Genomic DNA, 20,088 nt, shown 5'->3' on the forward strand with positions numbered 1-20,088 from the left:
TCCATTTGTCAGCGTCTTTCGCCGCCCCTCAAGGTCATCGAGTTTTCATCAAAGATTTCTGATAGCCATCAGGCCTACACCGCATGCCGGACCATTTCGGAGGAGGACAAGGACGACGGAGGTTCTCTCTTCAAGCTCTGCTGCAGCTGTGGCCTATGGAACGTGTTTGTGGATTGCAAACACTCCCAGTGCCTCTACTGTCTCCATAAGGACCACAAGGAGGCGGATTGCGAGATTTGCCTGGGATTCACCAAACGCTTGATGAAGGATCGGCACAGCAGATTGGTGGCGTGGCTCAACGCCAAGGCCTCTACCCCGGGCGACCGGCAGGGGCATGCCTCACCCAGGACCGGCCGGTCCGAGGAGTGGGCTCTTAAGTCCTTTGAGGTCACTCCATCCGTGCGGTCCAAGACCAGGCAGGCCAAGCACTGCAAGTCCGTTTCAGTTGGGGTCACTGCGCAAGTGGGTCCCGCGACGAACAGGGCGCGATCAACATCACCATCTGCTTCCATCTCAAGCCATCGCTCCAGCTCCTCCTTGAAAAGGAAGTCTGCTAACCCCAGGAAGCTGTGGTAGAAGCCGGAGCAGGCCAAGGCGCCGAGTAAGGTGACCGACCTGCCCTTGAAGGACCAGGTGGCCCAGGAGAATTTGTCCTAGTCAAACGAGGCGGTGGTGGCTGCCCTCTCGACGGCGAAAGGGGCTGACACGGTCCAGGAGACCCTGGCTACGCCCAGAGTGGCCCTTCCTCCCAGGCAGGAGGCTTCAACCAAGCCGGTGGAGAAGACACCGGAGAAGAAGATGCCAGCACTTCGCCTGGCTGCAACCCCTCAGGATGCGAAGGGGTGGGGTGCAGTAGAGGCTCCAAGGCACGGATATTTCTTCGTCAGACGAGGACATGGCGTCCGTTCACACTGTCTTAGAGGACATGGGGAACGAAGATGATGACGGCAGAGCCGACAACGGAGATATAGGTGCTGGGCCCAGCAGGCCTACTCCCTCTCCAACTCCCAGAGACGTGTCACTGGACATCCTGTCCACTCTCCACATGCTGGTGTCGGAGATGCAGAAGAGGATGCCGACGGCACCCCCGGCACCAGTGGCTCCCGGCCCACCACCAAAGAGGTGGAAGAGGCACCCCAGCCGCCTAATCAACTACCTCACATACCCCCCCCCCAGGGATACAGGGACGGATACGGCGACAACTGCTATGAACGCTGTTGAAGAATCCCGCCCCAGCGAAAAGAGACCGACTGGAAAAAGAAGTACCGGGTGCCAGAGTCGCTCCCAAGTGCCTGCATTCGCAGCCTTCCCCAGACTCGGTAGTCTCGTCAGCTGGGAGGAAGAAGTCCTCAAATCTATCTTTGTCGGCCTCCGTTCCCTCAGACAGCGAGGGGAAGAAGTTAGATGCAATGGGCCGAAAGGTGATTTATTCTGTGGCAACGACGGTCAAGGCAGCAAACACGCTTGCGATCCTGGCCAGTTTTCGACATGTCAGGCATCGTATAAATACGTTGTCAATACGCCCCACACCTCAGTTCCATTTTTCATCACTCTAGCACCCTGTGTGGGATCACAGGCGAGTCTCTGACTTTCTCAACGTTTTCGTAAAAAATTTTTTGATTTTCAATTCCTCGATGCGAGATGTCGGTCGCTCAGGTATCTGGTTTTAAGCGGTGTACCGACTGTGGCACCAAGATATCCATCACTTACCCACACGAGTTGTCTCTGGTGCCTCTGCACCGGACTGACAGGTGTCCGTTGTGCGCCAAAATGCAACCCAAATCACTATGCGATCGAGTAGCTAAACTTGCTCTTGGTCGACCACCCTCTAAATTACAGGCGCGGTCAACGATTCGGTCTTCGGGGGCTGAAACCGAGGGGCACCCACCCGAAAAATATAGGCAGAGAAGAAACAGCCCCACTCGAGAAGCCATGCGTCCTCGTGCCGAAAGAAGGAAAGGCGTTGTTGCCACCGTCAGGATTTCGATTCATGGACAGATAAAGGTAAGCAGTCGGCGGGTCCTCCCACTCGCTAAGGGTGGGAGGATTTCAAAAGCTCCATACTAGAAATGTTTAAAAAGCATGATGCAGTTGGCGTGGCTAAATCCCCCCACCTGTCCCCTTCTCACAAAATCCCCCCCCCATGCAGCAGACTACAGATACCAGAAGGCCGTAGGAGAGATAGGTCAAAGTGGTCATATAGGAGGTTGAGCAAAATCCCTGTACAATCGAAATTCTTGGACCGAGAAACTCTTGAGAAAGTAAGGGAAGCGAATCCCACATGGTGAAAAGTTAGAACATGAACTGTATATCGGAAAGGTCAGCAAGAGTGAACCCCGCCAAGGGAATCCTATTTAAAAAGACATTGAGATTTGTGAAAGCGAGAAGTATTGTGAGAGGAGGTGAAAGAAAGTGCCTTCTTTGTCTATTGCGATTCAAGACCGGTCGAGGGAGATCCAGGGGTGAAATGTTAGCACCCAAAGTTCACTAAGAGTAACTGTTTGTGTGAAATCGTTGAAAGCAATATTGTGAAGAGTCTGCCCCCGGAAGAGGGGGACCCAGGGGTGAAGCCATCACCCAAAGTCTATGTGAAGCAGAACTTTGTGGTTGGTTGTTTGAATACATCAGGCCTATAAGGAAAGACTTTTACCATTGAAGAATCTGATACCTGGAATGGAACTGTCAGCTCGTGCTGGAGAGGCTTGAGCATGTGCTGTGCTCCAAAGTCCCACCTTGTCACGTGCTAAACACATGGGGAAGGAAGACCTCAAGGCATTCACATCCCGACTTATTATTTGAACAATGTTTCCTTTACTTTGATAACCCATCCCACACTCTTTCTGTAATTAGTTGTAAGGAATTGGCAATAGGTTTTTCTTATTATAGGCCTTTTTATTTTTACACAACGCCACTCGGACCTCCTTATTTTTTATTTGATGGTCAACGCTTGCTCCCATCTTAGATTTAGGTTGGGCTTTTTTCCACCCTGCTTTTATAGTTCAATGAACACCCTTGAACTATGATCATTTGTCTGTCTTTAATGTTGCCACTATGAGTTCCTTACAGGAATAATTCAGGATGGTAACGTTGAGAGAGATTCTCCACGCTCTCGAACTGGCTGGTGTCAATAGACATACAGGACGCTTATGTCCATGTGCCAATCCATTGAAAACTCAGGAAGTTCCTAAGGTTCACCAAGGGGATATGCACTCTCAGTTCAATGTGCTTCCCTTTGGTCTAACATCCACCCCAAGGGTCTTCACCAAGCTCATGGCGGCAGTCGCGGCTCACCTCAGAAGAACCAGGGTACATGTGTTTCCATATCTGGATGACTGACTGATCCGAGGGAAGTCTGCAGTGCAGGTCTTGTCCCATTTAGAGGACAGCTGCTTGCTGCTGCACAAGCTAGGATTCAACCTAAATTTAAAGAAGCCCCAAATGACACCATTCCTGAGCCTCCAGTTCATCGGAGCAATCCTAACTATCCGAGTAGGGGATGCCTTTCCTCACGAGGAGAGAGTAGTCAGCTTGACACAAATGGTCGACTTGTTTCGGAACCATGCCACTCTACCAGCGGCTTCCTTCCTCGTAGGTCTCCTGGCCTCCTGCATTTCTCTAGTGCCAGAGGCCAGGTTGCGCATGAGATCCCTGCAATGGCCTCTGAGGGGTCAGTGGTCTCATTACCTTAGCACGCACTTGGATCGCAGCAGGGGGACCGCTTCAGTGGACAATGACCTGTCTGGTGGGCAGACCACAACAGTCTTGTTGCGGGGGAACCCTTCTGGCCTCCTTAGCCTCAGACCTCAGTGGTCACGGATGCAAATCTGAAGGGTTGGGGTACTCACTGCAAGGATTTGCAGGTGAGCGGCCTCTGCTCAGCAACGGAAACCAAGTGGCACATCAACAGGCTGGAGTTACGAGCTATCGGGCTTGCCCTGTAAGCATTCGCCCCTTCTCTGCAGTGGAAACATGTCCTCGGTCTGACCGACAACACAGTTGCAATGCACCATCTCAACAAACAAGGTGGTGTGCGCTCCCGACCCCTCTGTACGGAGGCAATGCTCCTTTGGTTCTGGTTGCTGGAGAACCAGATCTCGGTCTCAGCAGTTCATCTGGAGGGCAAAGAGAACAACTTGCAGATGCTCGAGGCAGGCAGGGCACAGTCTCACACGAGTGGGAAGTGTGCTTGGGAGGCCTAGAGGAGGTCTTTGGTCTCTGGGGTAGCCCAGCAGTGGATCTGTTTGCAGCAGAGTCCAACAGGAAATGCAAACAGTTTTGCTTGAGGGAATTCCCAGCAAACAGTGCATTGGGGGACGTGTTTCCGGTGGATGTTAGGGAGAATTCTCTGTAAGGCTAATTTCCCAAACCTAGTGAGTCCCCCAGCAGCTTTGCTGGATTTTTTGGGGTTTATTTTTTTCTCTCCTGCTTAGAGTGAGATTCTTTTTCTCCCACTCTAAGACATGATTTGAGGTGTTCCTTTAAGTTTTCATGCGTTTTATGGGCTATGGGGTCTTTTACTCCATAAGGTATCATGTGTTTTTTTGATGTGGGTTACACAGCACCCTCCGTGCCGTAACCCAGGGGTGTCGTAGCAACCCCCCCAACATAGACTCCATACCCTGGGACTGACTACTGTCTCCCAGGGCATGTAAAGTCACCATTGGCTTTGCTAGTCCCAAATTAGGAACAGAAACCAGTACAAACCATCATATTGTGGACGTACTTGTCGGGGCAATTCGATTGCCCCTGGGTCTGTTGTTCGAGGGGGCACGTCTCGGTCCCCCCTGATCGAGTTTTGGCTGGTGGCAGTGGATACTACTTTTTATATTCGACCGCGAATATATCTCTATGGGATTTTCCCATTGTTCAAGGCTACCAACTTTAATTATTTAATTCTTATAGCCTCGAACATACTTCCGGTTTATTTATTGAATATTAATTCGCTGGTTGGTATTTTTTTGCCAGAACTCGATTCTAAAATGGCATTTGTGTTCTCTTCTGTGACTCCAACCCAAGTCGAGCCCTTTGTTCCACATTTTGGCGGGCTTCTCCACAGAAGCCTCCAAAAGTGGTGCCACTCTGTCTGGGTACCACAGGGGGTGTGGGAGGGGGTTTAGGAACCCTGGACTGAGTTACCTTGGTAACTGTTAGGCAGAAACCTGTGCAGTTCCCTTGGGGAACACTGCAAAAGATTTAAGACTACAGGTAGAGCAGTAAACCCCTTTGGTAGCAGTCTGTACCACCCAGATTTACCTGGTAGCTGTGGCTGAGCAGTCAGACTTCTCTCAAGAAGAGTTAGGCAGTATGCAAAGTATACACAATATGTACCAAAACACAATAGCACAAGCAAACACTGACCAGAGCTTGGTTTCAAAAGTATATAGTTATTTATTTAAAATACACATAAGTTAAAAACACTCTAGCAAAAATATAGTAAAAGCACTTCAACACAGTTATACTGAAAGTAAATTCAATCCTTTCTCCTATCTAGACAACTCTAGGTTAACACCACTTAATTAAAACAGAGGTGAGTGCTTAACGTTAGATGACACTCTAGTAGTTTCCAAGAAAGGGAGAGAAACAGCAGAAATGGGTTAGACACACCACTCTAAGGTCCAGAACACTTGCAATAGGCTTAAAGAAGAATAAAGTCACAGGTGAGCAAAAAGTCACTAGGCAGGGCCCACTCTTAGAGTAGCCGGAGCGAAAATGTGCCCAAGATCACACTGTTAGTTAGAGATTCAAAGTCTTGCAAAGAGTCAAAAAGAGTTTAGAGTGGCTCAGAAAGTTTAGCCAAAGTGTCCCAGGCACTCCCAGGTTCGAAAGCCGGGGACTAAATCTACCCCGTACAGTCGGTAGCAAGGGAAGCCAGGCGGAACACAGTACCTTAAGCGGAAAGGATCCTCCAGCGGTGGCAGTTGTTCCAGGCAGTGGCAGCAGGGCTCGACGTCGGTCAGGGGAGAAGAAGTTCTCGCTGAAGAGCAGAAGAAGAGGGTCGTTGCACTGCCCGGGAAGAAACCAGCCGCGGAGTCCTCCGGTTAAAGGGTTGGTACCGACTTTCGCGGTATGGGGGTAAAGTGTGGTATTCCGGTTGCCGGGGTGCTTGGCACAGGCAAGGCGGCCACGAGATACCTCAACGAACGGAAAGAAGGCGAAAACTGGTTGTCCCCACCAGTCAAGGGAAGGAGCCACTCCGTTAAGAGTTCTCCTCGGTCGTCGGGAAAAAGTGGTGAGACGGTTCAGCAGGGCTCCACCGGGTGGTGTCGTCGAAGCAGGTCGGCTCAGCTCTTCCCTCGTCGGATTCTTGGTCCTGTGGCGACTTCTGAAGTCCCAGTCCCCAAAGCCCTGCTTTTATGCAGCAAACCCCCATTCACCCAGCCTAGCTGTCACTCAAACATGCTAAGTGGTGAGCCGGGCGGCTCACCACTTGGGCCAATCAGGACGGAGTGCGACTTGAGTTACCAAGGTAACTCAGTCCAGGGTGCCTAAATCCCCCCCCACCCCTCCTAAGTACCCCAGACAGAGTGGCACCACTTTGGAGGGCTTCTGTGGAGAAGCCCGCCAAAAGTGGAACAAAGGGCTCCACTTTGGGTCAGAGTTACAGAGGCGAACACCAACGCCATTTTAGAATCAAGTTTTGGCAAAAAGTCCCAACCGGAGTTATAAAAATAAATATATAAACCGGCGGTATGTTTAAGGCTACCGTAAATAAATAATTAAATGTGTTAGCCTAAAACAATGGGAAATCCCATAGGGAAATATTCGCGGTCGAATATAAAAAGTAGTTTCCACTGCCACCAGCCAAAACTCGATCAGGGGGGACGGAGACGTGCCCCCTCGACTAACAGACCCTGGGGCAATCGAATTGCCCCAGCCAGTACGTCCACAATATGATGGTTTGTACTGGTTCTGTTCAGGATTCAAGACTAGCAAAGTCTTTGGTGACTTTACATGCCCTGGGAGACAGTAGTCAGTCCCAGGGTATGGAGTCTATGTTGGGGAGTCCCTAGGACACCCCTGGGTCACGGCACAGAGGGTGCTGTGTGACCCACATCACAAAAATACATGAGGCCCTATGGAGTAAAAGACCCCATAGCCCATTCAACACAAGGTTTAACCAAGAAAACACACTTCAACATGTCCAAGAGTGAGGGTAAAAGAGTCTCACTCTTGGCAGGAGAAAAAATTAAACCCCAGAAATCCAGCAAAGCTGCTGGGGGACTCACTAGGTAGGGAAATTCAGCCTAAACAGAGAATTCTCCCTAACACTCGCCCCCCCCAGACTAAGGGACAGGAGGATTTAATCCACTCCTGGATGAACCTCATACCTCTAGTCGATGATATACATCCTAGAGAGTCCATCAGCATTTTGATGGTGACACCTTGACCTATGTTCAATGGAGAACTCAAAGGTTTTCTTTTGTAAGCTAAAGGACCTACAGACCCTTTGAGGAACATCAGTCTTTTTGTTATAGGGGATCTGGTTGACCAGTCCCTCAGAAGTTGGTACAACTTCTGAACCTATGTTAGGCTTTTTCAAGGGGTCCTTATAAAGGATTCCCTTAGATCTAGAGGGGCCTCCAAGGTTCCTCACCACCTCTCTTGTGGGAGCAGGTTGGGTCTTAGGCCTCTTGGTTGGAGGGGTTGGGGTTAGGCAATGTACCTGCTTCCCCTTCCTCTTAGATCTACCCTTACCTATTTTAGGAGTTTCCCCCCTAATATTAGGATTTGAGTTGGGGTCTTCAGTAGAAGGTCCAACAGTCTGAAGGTTTTTGGCCTTAGACTTTTCTTTTCTGGTTTTCCACCAGCACTGAGAATTACCAGTTCTCTCAGGTCCAGATAGGGGCCTAGTTGGTCTATCCACCTCTTCCTCAGAAGCAGGGGGAGTCAGAGACTCTGAGACTAGGGGAACAATGATGGAGCTTGGTTGGGGCTCCCATGTTCCTAGCATACTATCCTGAAAGGTGCCTGGGTCAGAGGTCAACTTACTAAACCCAAGGCTTGTAGTGGGGTTCTCAGTAGAGGGTCCCACAGGCTTAGAAGGGTCCTTCAAGGTAGCCTTTCTAGCCAATTTGGTTAAGTTCTGCTTCTCCATACTGGGAGGCCTGGGGGTATATGACACTACTCCTAGAGTTCTTAGGTCATTCCCCAACAGGACCTTCCCAGGTACCTCAGTCTGAACACTGACAGGGATCCTCACTGTCATGTTGTTACACTGAATGGGGGCTGGTAGAATAGGAACCATTTGGACAGGGCCTCCAGACATTTTAGTGGGACCTTTGGGTGCTTTGGCCACATCCTCAGGTTGAAAGAAGCTTTCATCCACTACTGTTCTGCTGGCCCCAGTGTCTCTCCTGGCAGGAGTATCCTGGCCATTGACAAGAACACTGTCCACATAATACACCTTAGAGTTAACAGGTAGGGAGTTATACACAACCCTATTCTGGGGACTAACCAGACCCATAGGCTCTAAGTTTACAGTTGCTTGAAGACCCAAGGGTTCTTCAGCAAAGAGTTCAAAGTGGGCACTAGCCATCTGTACTTCATCCTCAGGAGTGAAGGCTAAGGAGACTGTGCTGATCCCTGCAGGTTTACCCTTGCACTTGGGATCTCCTTTGATATGGTCAGTACCCTGACAGACATAGCATTGTCCAAATGCTCTCTGGAAGGGTGGCTTGTTCTGACCTCCTTCTGGCTTGTGGCCAGAAGGTACACTAGCCTGATTCGGTTTACCCTGGGGCTTACCCTGGTTATTTGGTTGTTTGTGGCCCTCTTGGGTATGGGAGGTATTAGAATTCTCTTTGGAGTCCTTTTTAGGCTGTTTCTCCCCATCCTTCCTCTGAGTTACCCCAGAATCCTTGTGAGTGGCCCTGTTGGCAACCCACAAGTCAGCAGCCTTAGCTAGTTTCCTAGGATCCAATTCCTGTGAATCAGCCAAGTGCTGTCTGAGCTCAGGAGAGCAGGCATCATAAATTGACTCCAACATAAAGAGATTTCTCATCCCCTCATAAGTGTTCACCTTGTAACCCTTAATCCATCCCTCTAAGTTTTTCAAACATTCACTCACCCAGGTAGCCCAAGGGGTACCATCATGCTTTTTGAGGCTCCTAAACCTCTTAAGATACTGGGAAGGGGTCTTCCCAAACCTAGCTATCAAAGCTAGTTTCACACATTCATAGTCCTTCCTATCCTCCTCCCCCATCTCCATTACCACATCAGTTGCAACAGGGGGAAGCCTAGAGAACAACCAGGTGAGTAAGTCATTTCCTGTGATGTTCTGGAGCCCATGATTATATTCAAACAGAGACAACCAATCCAACACATCCAACTTAGGCTCATACATACCAATCAATTCTTTAGGCATCCGGGGTCTTTTAGGACTGGAACTTCTAGAGGAGCCAGAGAGAGAAACATTCTCAACAGATAATTTCTTCATTTCTAAGTCATACTTGAGCTCCATTTCCCTTAGCCTTAGTTCTTTGTCAGTTTGAGCATTAAGTTTCTTATACTCCAATTCTAGCTTCATTTTCTCCAGTTCAAAGTACTGAGGACTAAATGTGGGACCTGGTAAAGGTCCAGTAGGTACAGCAGGTAGAGCAGGCAGAGGCCTAGGGGGGACAGTTACAACAGCCTCACCCTCCTCTTCTGACTCTTCCTCAGAATCATCAACATTTTGCTCCATGTTAACTTCAATACTGTCATCTACAGTTGCTGGAGTGGTAGGTTCCTCTGAACCATCACCCAGACTTTGGTTAGCCAACAATCTTTCAATCAGCTCCATTTTCTTGCCCTTAGTCAGGAGATCCTTATGTTTACAGAGCACTCTTAAACAATCAGCAGTTTTGGCTGCAAGGGACTCTTGACTATAGCTTTCCATAACTGACATGTTAGAGGTTTTACTTTTTCAGTGCTAAGCTTTGTGGTTAGTTGCACTAAGGTATCTAAAGCACAATAAAATGTATACTCAATACAAATCCCACCGCTGTACACCAGTGTTAGGCAGAAACCTGTGCAGTTCCCTTGGGGAACACTGCAAAAGATTTAAGACTACAGGTAGAGCAGTAAACCCCTTTGGTAGCAGTCTGTACCACCCAGATTTACCTGGTAGCTGTGGCTGAGCAGTCAGACTTCTCTCAAGAAGAGTTAGGCAGTATGCAAAGTATACACAATATGTACCAAAACACAATAGCACAAGCAAACACTGACCAGAGCTTGGTTTCAAAAGTATATAGTTATTTATTTAAAATACACATAAGTTAAAAACACTCTAGCAAAAATATAGTAAAAGCACTTCAACACAGTTATACTGAAAGTAAATTCAATCCTTTCTCCTATCTAGACAACTCTAGGTTAACACCACTTAATTAAAACAGAGGTGAGTGCTTAACGTTAGATGACACTCTAGTAGTTTCCAAGAAAGGGAGAGAAACAGCAGAAATGGGTTAGACACACCACTCTAAGGTCCAGAACACTTGCAATAGGCTTAAAGAAGAATAAAGTCACAGGTGAGCAAAAAGTCACTAGGCAGGGCCCACTCTTAGAGTAGCCGGAGCGAAAATGTGCCCAAGATCACACTGTTAGTTAGAGATTCAAAGTCTTGCAAAGAGTCAAAAAGAGTTTAGAGTGGCTCAGAAAGTTTAGCCAAAGTGTCCCAGGCACTCCCAGGTTCGAAAGCCGGGGACTAAATCTACCCCGTACAGTCGGTAGCAAGGGAAGCCAGGCGGAACACAGTACCTTAAGCGGAAAGGATCCTCCAGCGGTGGCAGTTGTTCCAGGCAGTGGCAGCAGGGCTCGACGTCGGTCAGGGGAGAAGAAGTTCTCGCTGAAGAGCAGAAGAAGAGGGTCGTTGCACTGCCCGGGAAGAAACCAGCCGCGGAGTCCTCCGGTTAAAGGGTTGGTACCGACTTTCGCGGTATGGGGGTAAAGTGTGGTATTCCGGTTGCCGGGGTGCTTGGCACAGGCAAGGCGGCCACGAGATACCTCAACGAACGGAAAGAAGGCGAAAACTGGTTGTCCCCACCAGTCAAGGGAAGGAGCCACTCCGTTAAGAGTTCTCCTCGGTCGTCGGGAAAAAGTGGTGAGACGGTTCAGCAGGGCTCCACCGGGTGGTGTCGTCGAAGCAGGTCGGCTCAGCTCTTCCCTCGTCGGATTCTTGGTCCTGTGGCGACTTCTGAAGTCCCAGTCCCCAAAGCCCTGCTTTTATGCAGCAAACCCCCATTCACCCAGCCTAGCTGTCACTCAAACATGCTAAGTGGTGAGCCGGGCGGCTCACCACTTGGGCCAATCAGGACGGAGTGCGACTTGAGTTACCAAGGTAACTCAGTCCAGGGTGCCTAAATCCCCCCCCACCCCTCCTAAGTACCCCAGACAGAGTGGCACCACTTTGGAGGGCTTCTGTGGAGAAGCCCGCCAAAAGTGGAACAAAGGGCTCCACTTTGGGTCAGAGTTACAGAGGCGAACACCAACGCCATTTTAGAATCAAGTTTTGGCAAAAAGTCCCAACCGGAGTTATAAAAATAAATATATAAACCGGCGGTATGTTTAAGGCTACCGTAAATAAATAATTAAATGTGTTAGCCTAAAACAATGGGAAATCCCATAGGGAAATATTCGCGGTCGAATATAAAAAGTAGTTTCCACTGCCACCAGCCAAAACTCGATCAGGGGGGACGGAGACGTGCCCCCTCGACTAACAGACCCTGGGGCAATCGAATTGCCCCAGCCAGTACGTCCACAATATGATGGTTTGTACTGGTTCTGTTCAGGATTCAAGACTAGCAAAGTCTTTGGTGACTTTACATGCCCTGGGAGACAGTAGTCAGTCCCAGGGTATGGAGTCTATGTTGGGGAGTCCCTAGGACACCCCTGGGTCACGGCACAGAGGGTGCTGTGTGACCCACATCACAAAAATACATGAGGCCCTATGGAGTAAAAGACCCCATAGCCCATTCAACACAAGGTTTAACCAAGAAAACACACTTCAACATGTCCAAGAGTGAGGGTAAAAGAGTCTCACTCTTGGCAGGAGAAAAAATTAAACCCCAGAAATCCAGCAAAGCTGCTGGGGGACTCACTAGGTAGGGAAATTCAGCCTAAACAGAGAATTCTCCCTAACAGTAACTCAAGTCGCACTCTTGTGTGATTGGCCCAAGTGGTGAGCCGGCCGGCTCACCACTTAGCATGTTTGATTGACAGCTAGGCTGAGTGAATGGGGGTATGCTGCATAAAAGCATGGCTTTGGGGATTGGAACTTCAGAAGTCGCCACAGGACCTAAGAATCTGAGGAGGGAGAAGCTGAGCCGGCCTGCAACGACGACACCACCGGTGGAGCCCTGCTGAACCGTCTCACCACTTTTCCCAACGTCAGAGATCTCCAGCGCGGAGAGTCTTCTTCCTTCGACTGGTGGGGATAACCAGTCTACCTTCTTTTCGCCTTCTTGGAGCATCTTGTGGCCGCCTTGCCTGTGCCAAACACCCCAGCAACTGGGATACCACGTTCACCACTACCACGAACCGAAAGGGTAGTACCTTTGTACCGGAGAACTCTGCGGCTGGTTTCTTCCCTGGCAGTGCAACAACCTTCATCCTTCCTCCACGACGAGATCTTCTCCTCCTCTGGACGACGCTGCGACTTTCACCCGCTGCCAGGAACAACTGCCCCCGCTGGAGGATCCTCTCCATTTACGGTACCGTGTTCCGTCTGGCTTCCCTTGCAACCGTTTGAACGGGGTGTATTAAATCCTCGTCTCTCGAACCTGGGTTAGCCTGGGACACCCTAGCTAACTTTCCTGCACTGAACTAAACCTTTTTCGAACTACCTCCACAAACTTTGAAGACTCTATGTAACTGTCTGATCTTGGGCATCTTCCGCCTGGCTCCCTTGAAAGCGGGCCTGGCACCTAAACTTCCTTGCTCAACAGTAGACTGTGCCTTCCTAACTTGCTGTGGTTCTTTAAAAAGTGGTTAGTGTGTATGCTTCCATAATTCTACTTTTCCCTCCCTTTTTATTTAACTTGTTGGAGTGCCATCGAAAGTTAAGCGCTCACCTCTGTCTGGACATAAGTGGTGTTAACTAAGACTTGTCCAACAAGTAATTGGGGATGTACATATGATAATAGTGACTGTGTTTTGAACTTATCTTACCAATTTAGTGCTAGTGTGTTTTATAAGTGTGTGTTAAATAATTATATACTTTTACACCCAAGCTCTGGTCAGTGTTTGCTTGTGCTACTGTATTTCTGTACCTCTTTTGTATGCTCTGTATACTGCCTAACTCTTCTTGAGGGAAGTCTGACTGCTCAGCCACAGCTACCAGTGAATCTGTGTGGTACAGACTGCTACCAAGTGGGTTTACTGCCAAACACCTGTAGTCGTCTTAAATCTTTTGCAGTGGTTCCTAAGGGAACTGCACAGGTTTCTGCCTAACAGTGGATTGGACCTTCCCTCTCCATTACGCGTTCCCTCTGATTCCCGTCATTCCATGGGTTCTTCAGAGGTTGAAGAGGTTTTGAGCGACCGTGATCTTCATTGCCCCGGACTGGGCGAGTAGAAGGTGGTACTCCAACCTCTTGAATCTGTCCACTGCACTCGGTGCCTTGGTGTCCGGATCTCCTAACCCAATTGAAGGTTGGATACTCCACCCAACCCCGGAATCCCTCAACCTACATGCTTGGCTCTTGAGAGGATGCAATATGATGAGTCGGACTTCTCTGAGGAAGTAATTGAGGTGTTGCTGGCTGCACGCAGACCATCTACAAGATCTTTGTACGCGTGCAGATGGAGAAGATTTGAGGTGTGCTGCAGGGAATGCGAGATTGACCCCATCTCTTGCCCCACCACTACAGTGATGGAGTTCCTTCTGTCACTGGCCTCAGCAGGCCTTCAGCTCTCCACGGTCAAAGGTTATTTGGCGACCTTGACTGTGTTTGAGATCCCCGGATCAAGGTCAATTGTTTTACAATCCTGGTAATGGCACAATTCCTGAAAGGCCTTGTAAATTAGTTTCCCCTAACTCCCTTTCTGATCCCGTATTGGGACCTTAATCTGGTACTAACATTTCTGATGGCGACTCCCTTTGAGCCTATGCATACTTGTCCATTAAGACTTCTTTCTTTGAAAACAGCCTTTTTGTGGCTATTACATACGCTATGCTGGTGAGTGAACTGCAGACCTTACGCTGTAAGCCACCCTTGCGATTTTTCCAGGAGAGTCTTACTCAGGGTAAGGCCTAGCTTCCTTCCCAAGGTTGTCTCAGAGTTCCACCTGTCGCAATCCATCGACCTTCTGGTCTTCTACCCTCCTCCGTTCCCGTCTAAGCAGGAGGAACGGTTACATCACCTAGGCCGGAAAAAGGTATTGAGTTATTATATTGCGAGAACAGCTCATTTCTTTTCATTAGCCAATAAGGGCCTGCCCATAACCAAGCAGTCTATATCGTGTGGGATAATTTTCTGCATAGCTGAATGCTAGCAGTCCGCTGGGAAAGAATTACAAGCAGTCATCAGGTGCCATTTGACAAGTGGAGTCTCAGCGTCAACACCTTTACATAGGGAGTCCCTGTTCAGGAGATTTGTTGTGCTTCGACATGTTCATCCCTCCATATTTTTGCTAAGCACTATAGCCTAGATGTGGAGTGTACTGCTGAGGCGCGTTTTGGCAGGGCAGTGCAGCAACATTTCTTAGTATAACTTTCTGCCCACCTCCTTCATCTACTGCTTTGGGAGTCTATCCGATAAGGAATCTGCGGGAGAAAAGCAATCCATTGAAGTAGAAATTCCTTACCAGAATGTTCTCTCTGGATTCTTCTCCCACAGATTCCTCATCTCCCCTCCATCCCCTCTCAGAAAGTCGGCGGTTGGTGTGCATCTTCTTTCTCGTTGGCTTGGTGATGGTCCTCTGTGTCTGTTTTCTGCCAATATTTTTATAACACTACTTGTAGTGTTTTTTGCAAACGTTCCTCCTCCAGAGGTCTATAGTTATTTCATTATAAGGGTTCATTAGCCTGTTGGTTCGCTCTGTTTTCCTATGGAGCGTGGTGTGCCCATGGGGAGAGGGGGAAAACTGAGGTGTGGGGCTTAGTGACGAGGTAGTTATATGACGCTTGATATCCCGTCCGGAGCCGACGACCAGATGCCGAGCAAGACGAGTCGACGGCTGGGTGGAGATCCACTACGCCCCCTGTCAAAAATGTTCCGGAGCAGCAGATATGGAGGGAGTCTCTATCAGATGAGGAATCTGCAAGAAAAGAATCCATAGAAAGAACATTACGGTAAGTCATTTCTCCATTCCACACCTTCTATTAGAATCTCTAGAAGGCAGGCCCGCTTAGCGAGATACTGCACCTGAAACAATCGGAAGAATAAAAATCTCCCTAAATTATCAGATGACAGAAGAAACCATCTTGACTCCCCGATAGAACCACAAGAAGTACTTGCAGCGATCACGACACTTAAATGACCAAATCTCCTGACCCAAATGACTTAATAGCCCCCTTTATGAATCCCAAAGTCAAGTATTGGCTGCTCCCATGGCAACCATGTTTAATGTGGTCAGAGAAGGAGGAGAAGTGCATGTCACCCTCAACCTAAAAGCAGGCAAAGACCTCCAGACTGTGTACTTGATACAGACTGATAGCCCCAGTTAATTTAGACACTTATGTATTTGCTAAAGTTCTTACTAACCGATTAGATAATTGCCATTGTTCATCGAGCCGGGCCAATTGGGGCTCATCATAGAAAGAGGATATGCAGACAATATATGGTGGGTGCTGCCGTAAGTCGACAAAGCTGGTAGTACTCCAGACCACTCTTGCTAACCCTAGGCCCTGGACTGGAAAAGCATCCGATAGTGGACTGCGGGTTTCTGAAGACAACCCTCTATGATACTTTAACTATAGGCATCCAATTTCACACATACTGATTAATGGCGACTTCACCACATCTATTAACCTTTTTTAGAGGCACCAGGCAACGATACCTCTTATCCCGTATTTTGTTTGCCTTGGTGATATAACCCCTAGCTAAACGAGTTAGGACTAACAAAGAAATCTCTGTATCATATTTGGGAAAACCCCCTCAAAAAATTATACTGTTTGGGGTGAGCTACCTGTTACGAATCCTGCTACCATCCCTCATTTTTTGGGAAAATGAACTCCAGCAATTTGGCATCAGTCTTACATTGACATTCTCTAATATGATCAGATTGGTGTACATTATAGTTGGTATTGAAATCACATCTACGATCATTGACATGAGTGGTGTGGGATTTTGAGTTGAAATGGATAAGAATCCTATTTAGCCTTGTTACCAACTTAAGGCACTAGAAATTAATGTTTCACAGTTTGGGATGGAAGTACTCCTAGTAGTCCTTAAACTTGTGTTCTGGTCTCTTTCTGAGATAGACTCACAGTGCAATTTATAGAGAAATGTACTTGGGGGAAGATAAACTCCTACTTAAATTCATCTCTTCAGCTGATGCATATATCTGTTACTGCTGACTTTGTTGGTCTATTATCTTTTTTAAATTGTTAGTACCATTAATTTGTTTTTTATTTTATCTCTCTGATTTCAGGGTTTGACCACTATCATCCAGAAGTGTATGAACATTGTAAACGACTCCTTTTACATTTGTTGATTGTGTTGGGCTCGAACAACAATGCCCAGACAGTTGCTTCTGTCCTCCTCAGGAACAGGGAATGTAATGAGCCACGGGTGCTTACTGTTAAACAAAATGCACATTCAGATTACACTTTCACAGGTAAGAATAAATCCAGTATACATCTTATCTTAAATTTAAATGCCCCAGACCATTCATAGAGACTGCATAGCATATCTACTTACTTCTGGCTTCATGCTCACTGCAGGTAATTTTGGGTATGCCAGGGAGATGCAAACATTTTATTTCTAAACACTGATACTGAATTACAGTAATGGAATTTTAAGTATACCCATTGGTACCTTTATATGTACTACAAATCGAAAACAACACATCCTGCTTTTGAATAGTGTTTAAATCCTACATTTTAGGCTTATTCTACAATGGCATTCATGTTTTTTCGAGCCAACTGGGTCACGCTTAAAAAATATTTAGGCCTAAATTTCTGTTCATATTACATGCAACTGTGTTTGAGTAAATTTTGCATTTCTATTGGATTCCTTCCTCCCACAGATTCTTCATCTTTGATATTCATCTCCCAGTGCAGCTTCTATTTGGAACCTTTTCTGCTGTCAGGGGGCGCACTACGCCTCTACGCCAGCTGCACCACGTATGTCAGGGCCAATATATATTGAGGCGTCACGTCTTGTGCTTTTTTTCTGCACACACAGCTCATTACAGGAACACTTTCCTTATAAGTTTTTGTATTTTTTGCTTCTCGATGCCTAATCCGTCGTAGTCGTCTGCGTTTAAACCTTGCATCGACTAGAATGTGTCTATTGTCTTGGAGAAAAGCTCGACATGCAGGACTGTGTACCCTGCCAGTCGATGCCTTGCAAGCCACTGTCTAAGCTCTTCACCTTCCTCCATAAAGGCAAGGATTATAGACTAACCTGTTTGAGGTCGCCGTGTGCGGCATGTTGAACTGAAGAATGGTCTCTGGTCAGGAGGAACAAAAAGACAACTAAGCAACACAAGAGGTGCCGATTACCTGGCAGTTCTTAAAAACACTGTTGTTGTTCTTCCAGAAAGAGAAGTTATTGCTCCAGAGACTTCTCCAAAAGATAACTTTCATGACCCAAATCTCCACTCCAAATGATTGGGAAACATTTTGGCTGAAGATGAGGATATCCTCCTGTTATGGAGAATTCTCTGTTTAGGCTGAATTTTCTAACCTAGTGAGTCCCACAGCAGCTTTGCTGGATTTTTGGGGTTTATTTTTTTCTCCTGCCAAGAGTGAGACTCTTTTACCCTCACTCTTGGACATGATTTGAGTGTGTTTCTTTGAATCTAGATGTGTTTAATGGGCTATGGGGTCTTTTACTCCATAGGGCTTCATGTGTTTTTTTGATGTGTGTTACACAGCACCCACCGTGCAGTAACACATGGGTGTCATAGTGACCCCCCAGTATAGACTCCATACCCTGGGACTGACTACTGTCTCCCAGGGCATGTAAAGTCACCATTGACTTTACTAGTCTTAAATTCTGAACAGAACCAGTACAAACCATCATATTGTGGACGTACTGGCTGGGGCAATTCGATTGCCCCAGGGTCTGTTAGTCGAGGGGGCACGTCTCCGTCCCCCCTGATCGACTTTTGGCTGGTGGCAGTGGATACTACTTTTTATATTCAACCGCAAATATTTTCCTATGGGATTTCCCATTGTTTTAGGCGACTATCTTTATTTAATTATTTATGGTAGCCTCGAACATACTGCTGGTTTATTTAATTAATATTAATTCTCCGGTTGGTATTATTTGCCAAAACTTGATTCAAAAATGTTGTTTGTGTTCTCTTCTGTGACTCCAACCCAAGTCGAGCCCTTTGTTCCACTGTTTGGCAGGCTTCTCCACAGAAGCTCTCCAAAGTGGTGCCACTCTGTCTGGGCTACTTAGGAGGGGTGGAGGGGAATTTAGGCACCCTGGACTGAGTTGCCTAGGCAACTCAAGTCGCACTCCATCCTGATTGGCCCAAGTGGTGAGCCGGCCGGCTCACCACTTAGCATGTTTGAGTGACAGCTAGGCTGAGTGAATGGGGGTTTGCTGCATAAAAGCAGGGCTTTGGGGACTGGAACTTCAGAAGTCGCCACAGGACCTAAGAATCCGACGAGGGAGAAGCTGAGCCGACCTGCCACGACACCACCCCCGGTGGAGCCCTGCTGGACTGCCTCACCACTTTTCCCAACGACAGATGAGATCTCCCGCCGGAGAGTCTTCTTCCTTTGACTGGTGGGGATAACCAGTTTCACCGTCTTTTCGCTTTGCCGACGTACATCGTGGCCGCCTTGCCCGTGCCAAGCACCCCAGCAACCGGGATACCACGTTTTACCACGACCGCAAAACAAATGTACCACCTTTAACCGGAAAACTCTGCGGCTGGTTTCTTCCCTGGCAGTGCAACGACCTTCATCTTTCCTCCAAGTCGAGATCTTCTCTTCCCCTGGACCACGACGCAACTTGCACCCACTACCAGGAACAACTGCCACCGCTGGAGGCTCCTTCCCACTCAAGGTACCGTTTCCCGCCTGGCTTCCCTTGCTACCGACTGTACGGGGTAGATTTAGCCCCCGGCTTTCGAACCTGGGATAGTCTGGGACACCCTGGCTAAACTTCCTAAAGCCTCTCAACTCTTTTTGAACCCTCTGCAAGACTTTCTAAGCCTAGTGTAACTGTGTGATCTTGGGCGCATTTGTGCTCTGCTCTCTCTAAGAGTGGGCCCAGCCTTTGGACTTTGGCTCACCAGTGACTTTTACTCGTCTGCCTTGCTAACAGTGTTCTTGAACCTTAGAGTGGTCTACCTTTCTCTATTCTGTCTTTTCCCCTCCCTTTCTCACAAACTTATTAGAGTGCAATCTAGTTAAGCGCTCACCTCTGTATGAAAATAAGTGGTGTTTTACTGTGATTTATCTGATAGGGAAAAAGGGGTGTATATATTACAATAGTAACTGTGTTTAGAATATTTTACAATAAGAGTGCTGGAGTGTTTCAACTGTGTGTTTTTAAATAAATAATTATATACTTTGATACCAAAGCTCTGGTCAGTGTTTGCTTGTATTATTGTATCTGAGTGCCTATTGTGTATACTTTGCATACTGCCTAACTCTTCTTGAGGGAAGTCTGACTGCTCAGCCACAGCTACCAGGTAAATCTGGGTGGTACAGACTGCTACCAAGTGGGTTTACTGCCAACACCTGTAGTCTTAAATCTTTTGTAGTGGTCCCCAAGGGAACTGCACAGGTTTCTGCCTAACACCTCCACAAAGGCACAGTGTTTTCGGCCCCAGGTCCGACCTCTGCACCACAGGCTTTGGCGCCAATGCAGTCCAACACGCTTGGTGTAGAGCCAGCAGAGAAGCAATTAAAGTCTGAGACCATATGCCTCAGGGTATGTCCACGGCTACTACAGGCGAGGGCCTGTCTCTGTGCTGAACCTC

At 47.9% G+C, this 20,088-nt stretch overlaps 1 protein-coding gene across 6 annotated transcripts in view; it reads left to right on the top strand.

Annotated features, from left to right (window-relative positions):
• FRYL (FRY like transcription coactivator) overlaps positions 1-20,088 on the top strand; it is a 3,055,992-nt gene that overhangs the window by 2,074,316 nt on the left and 961,588 nt on the right. For all 6 annotated transcript variants that reach the window (XM_069631694.1, XM_069631695.1, XM_069631691.1 and 3 more), the window contains one exon: positions 16,570-16,755. In XM_069631694.1, the coding sequence (XP_069487795.1) occupies positions 16,570-16,755 (186 nt within the window). The remainder of the gene's footprint in view (positions 1-16,569; positions 16,756-20,088) is intronic.

This window comes from Ambystoma mexicanum, chromosome 6q (assembly GCF_040938575.1).
Source record: "Ambystoma mexicanum isolate Mex_15411 chromosome 6q, UKY_AmexF1_1, whole genome shotgun sequence".
In the NCBI taxonomy this organism is placed as follows: Eukaryota; Metazoa; Chordata; class Amphibia; order Caudata; family Ambystomatidae; genus Ambystoma; species Ambystoma mexicanum.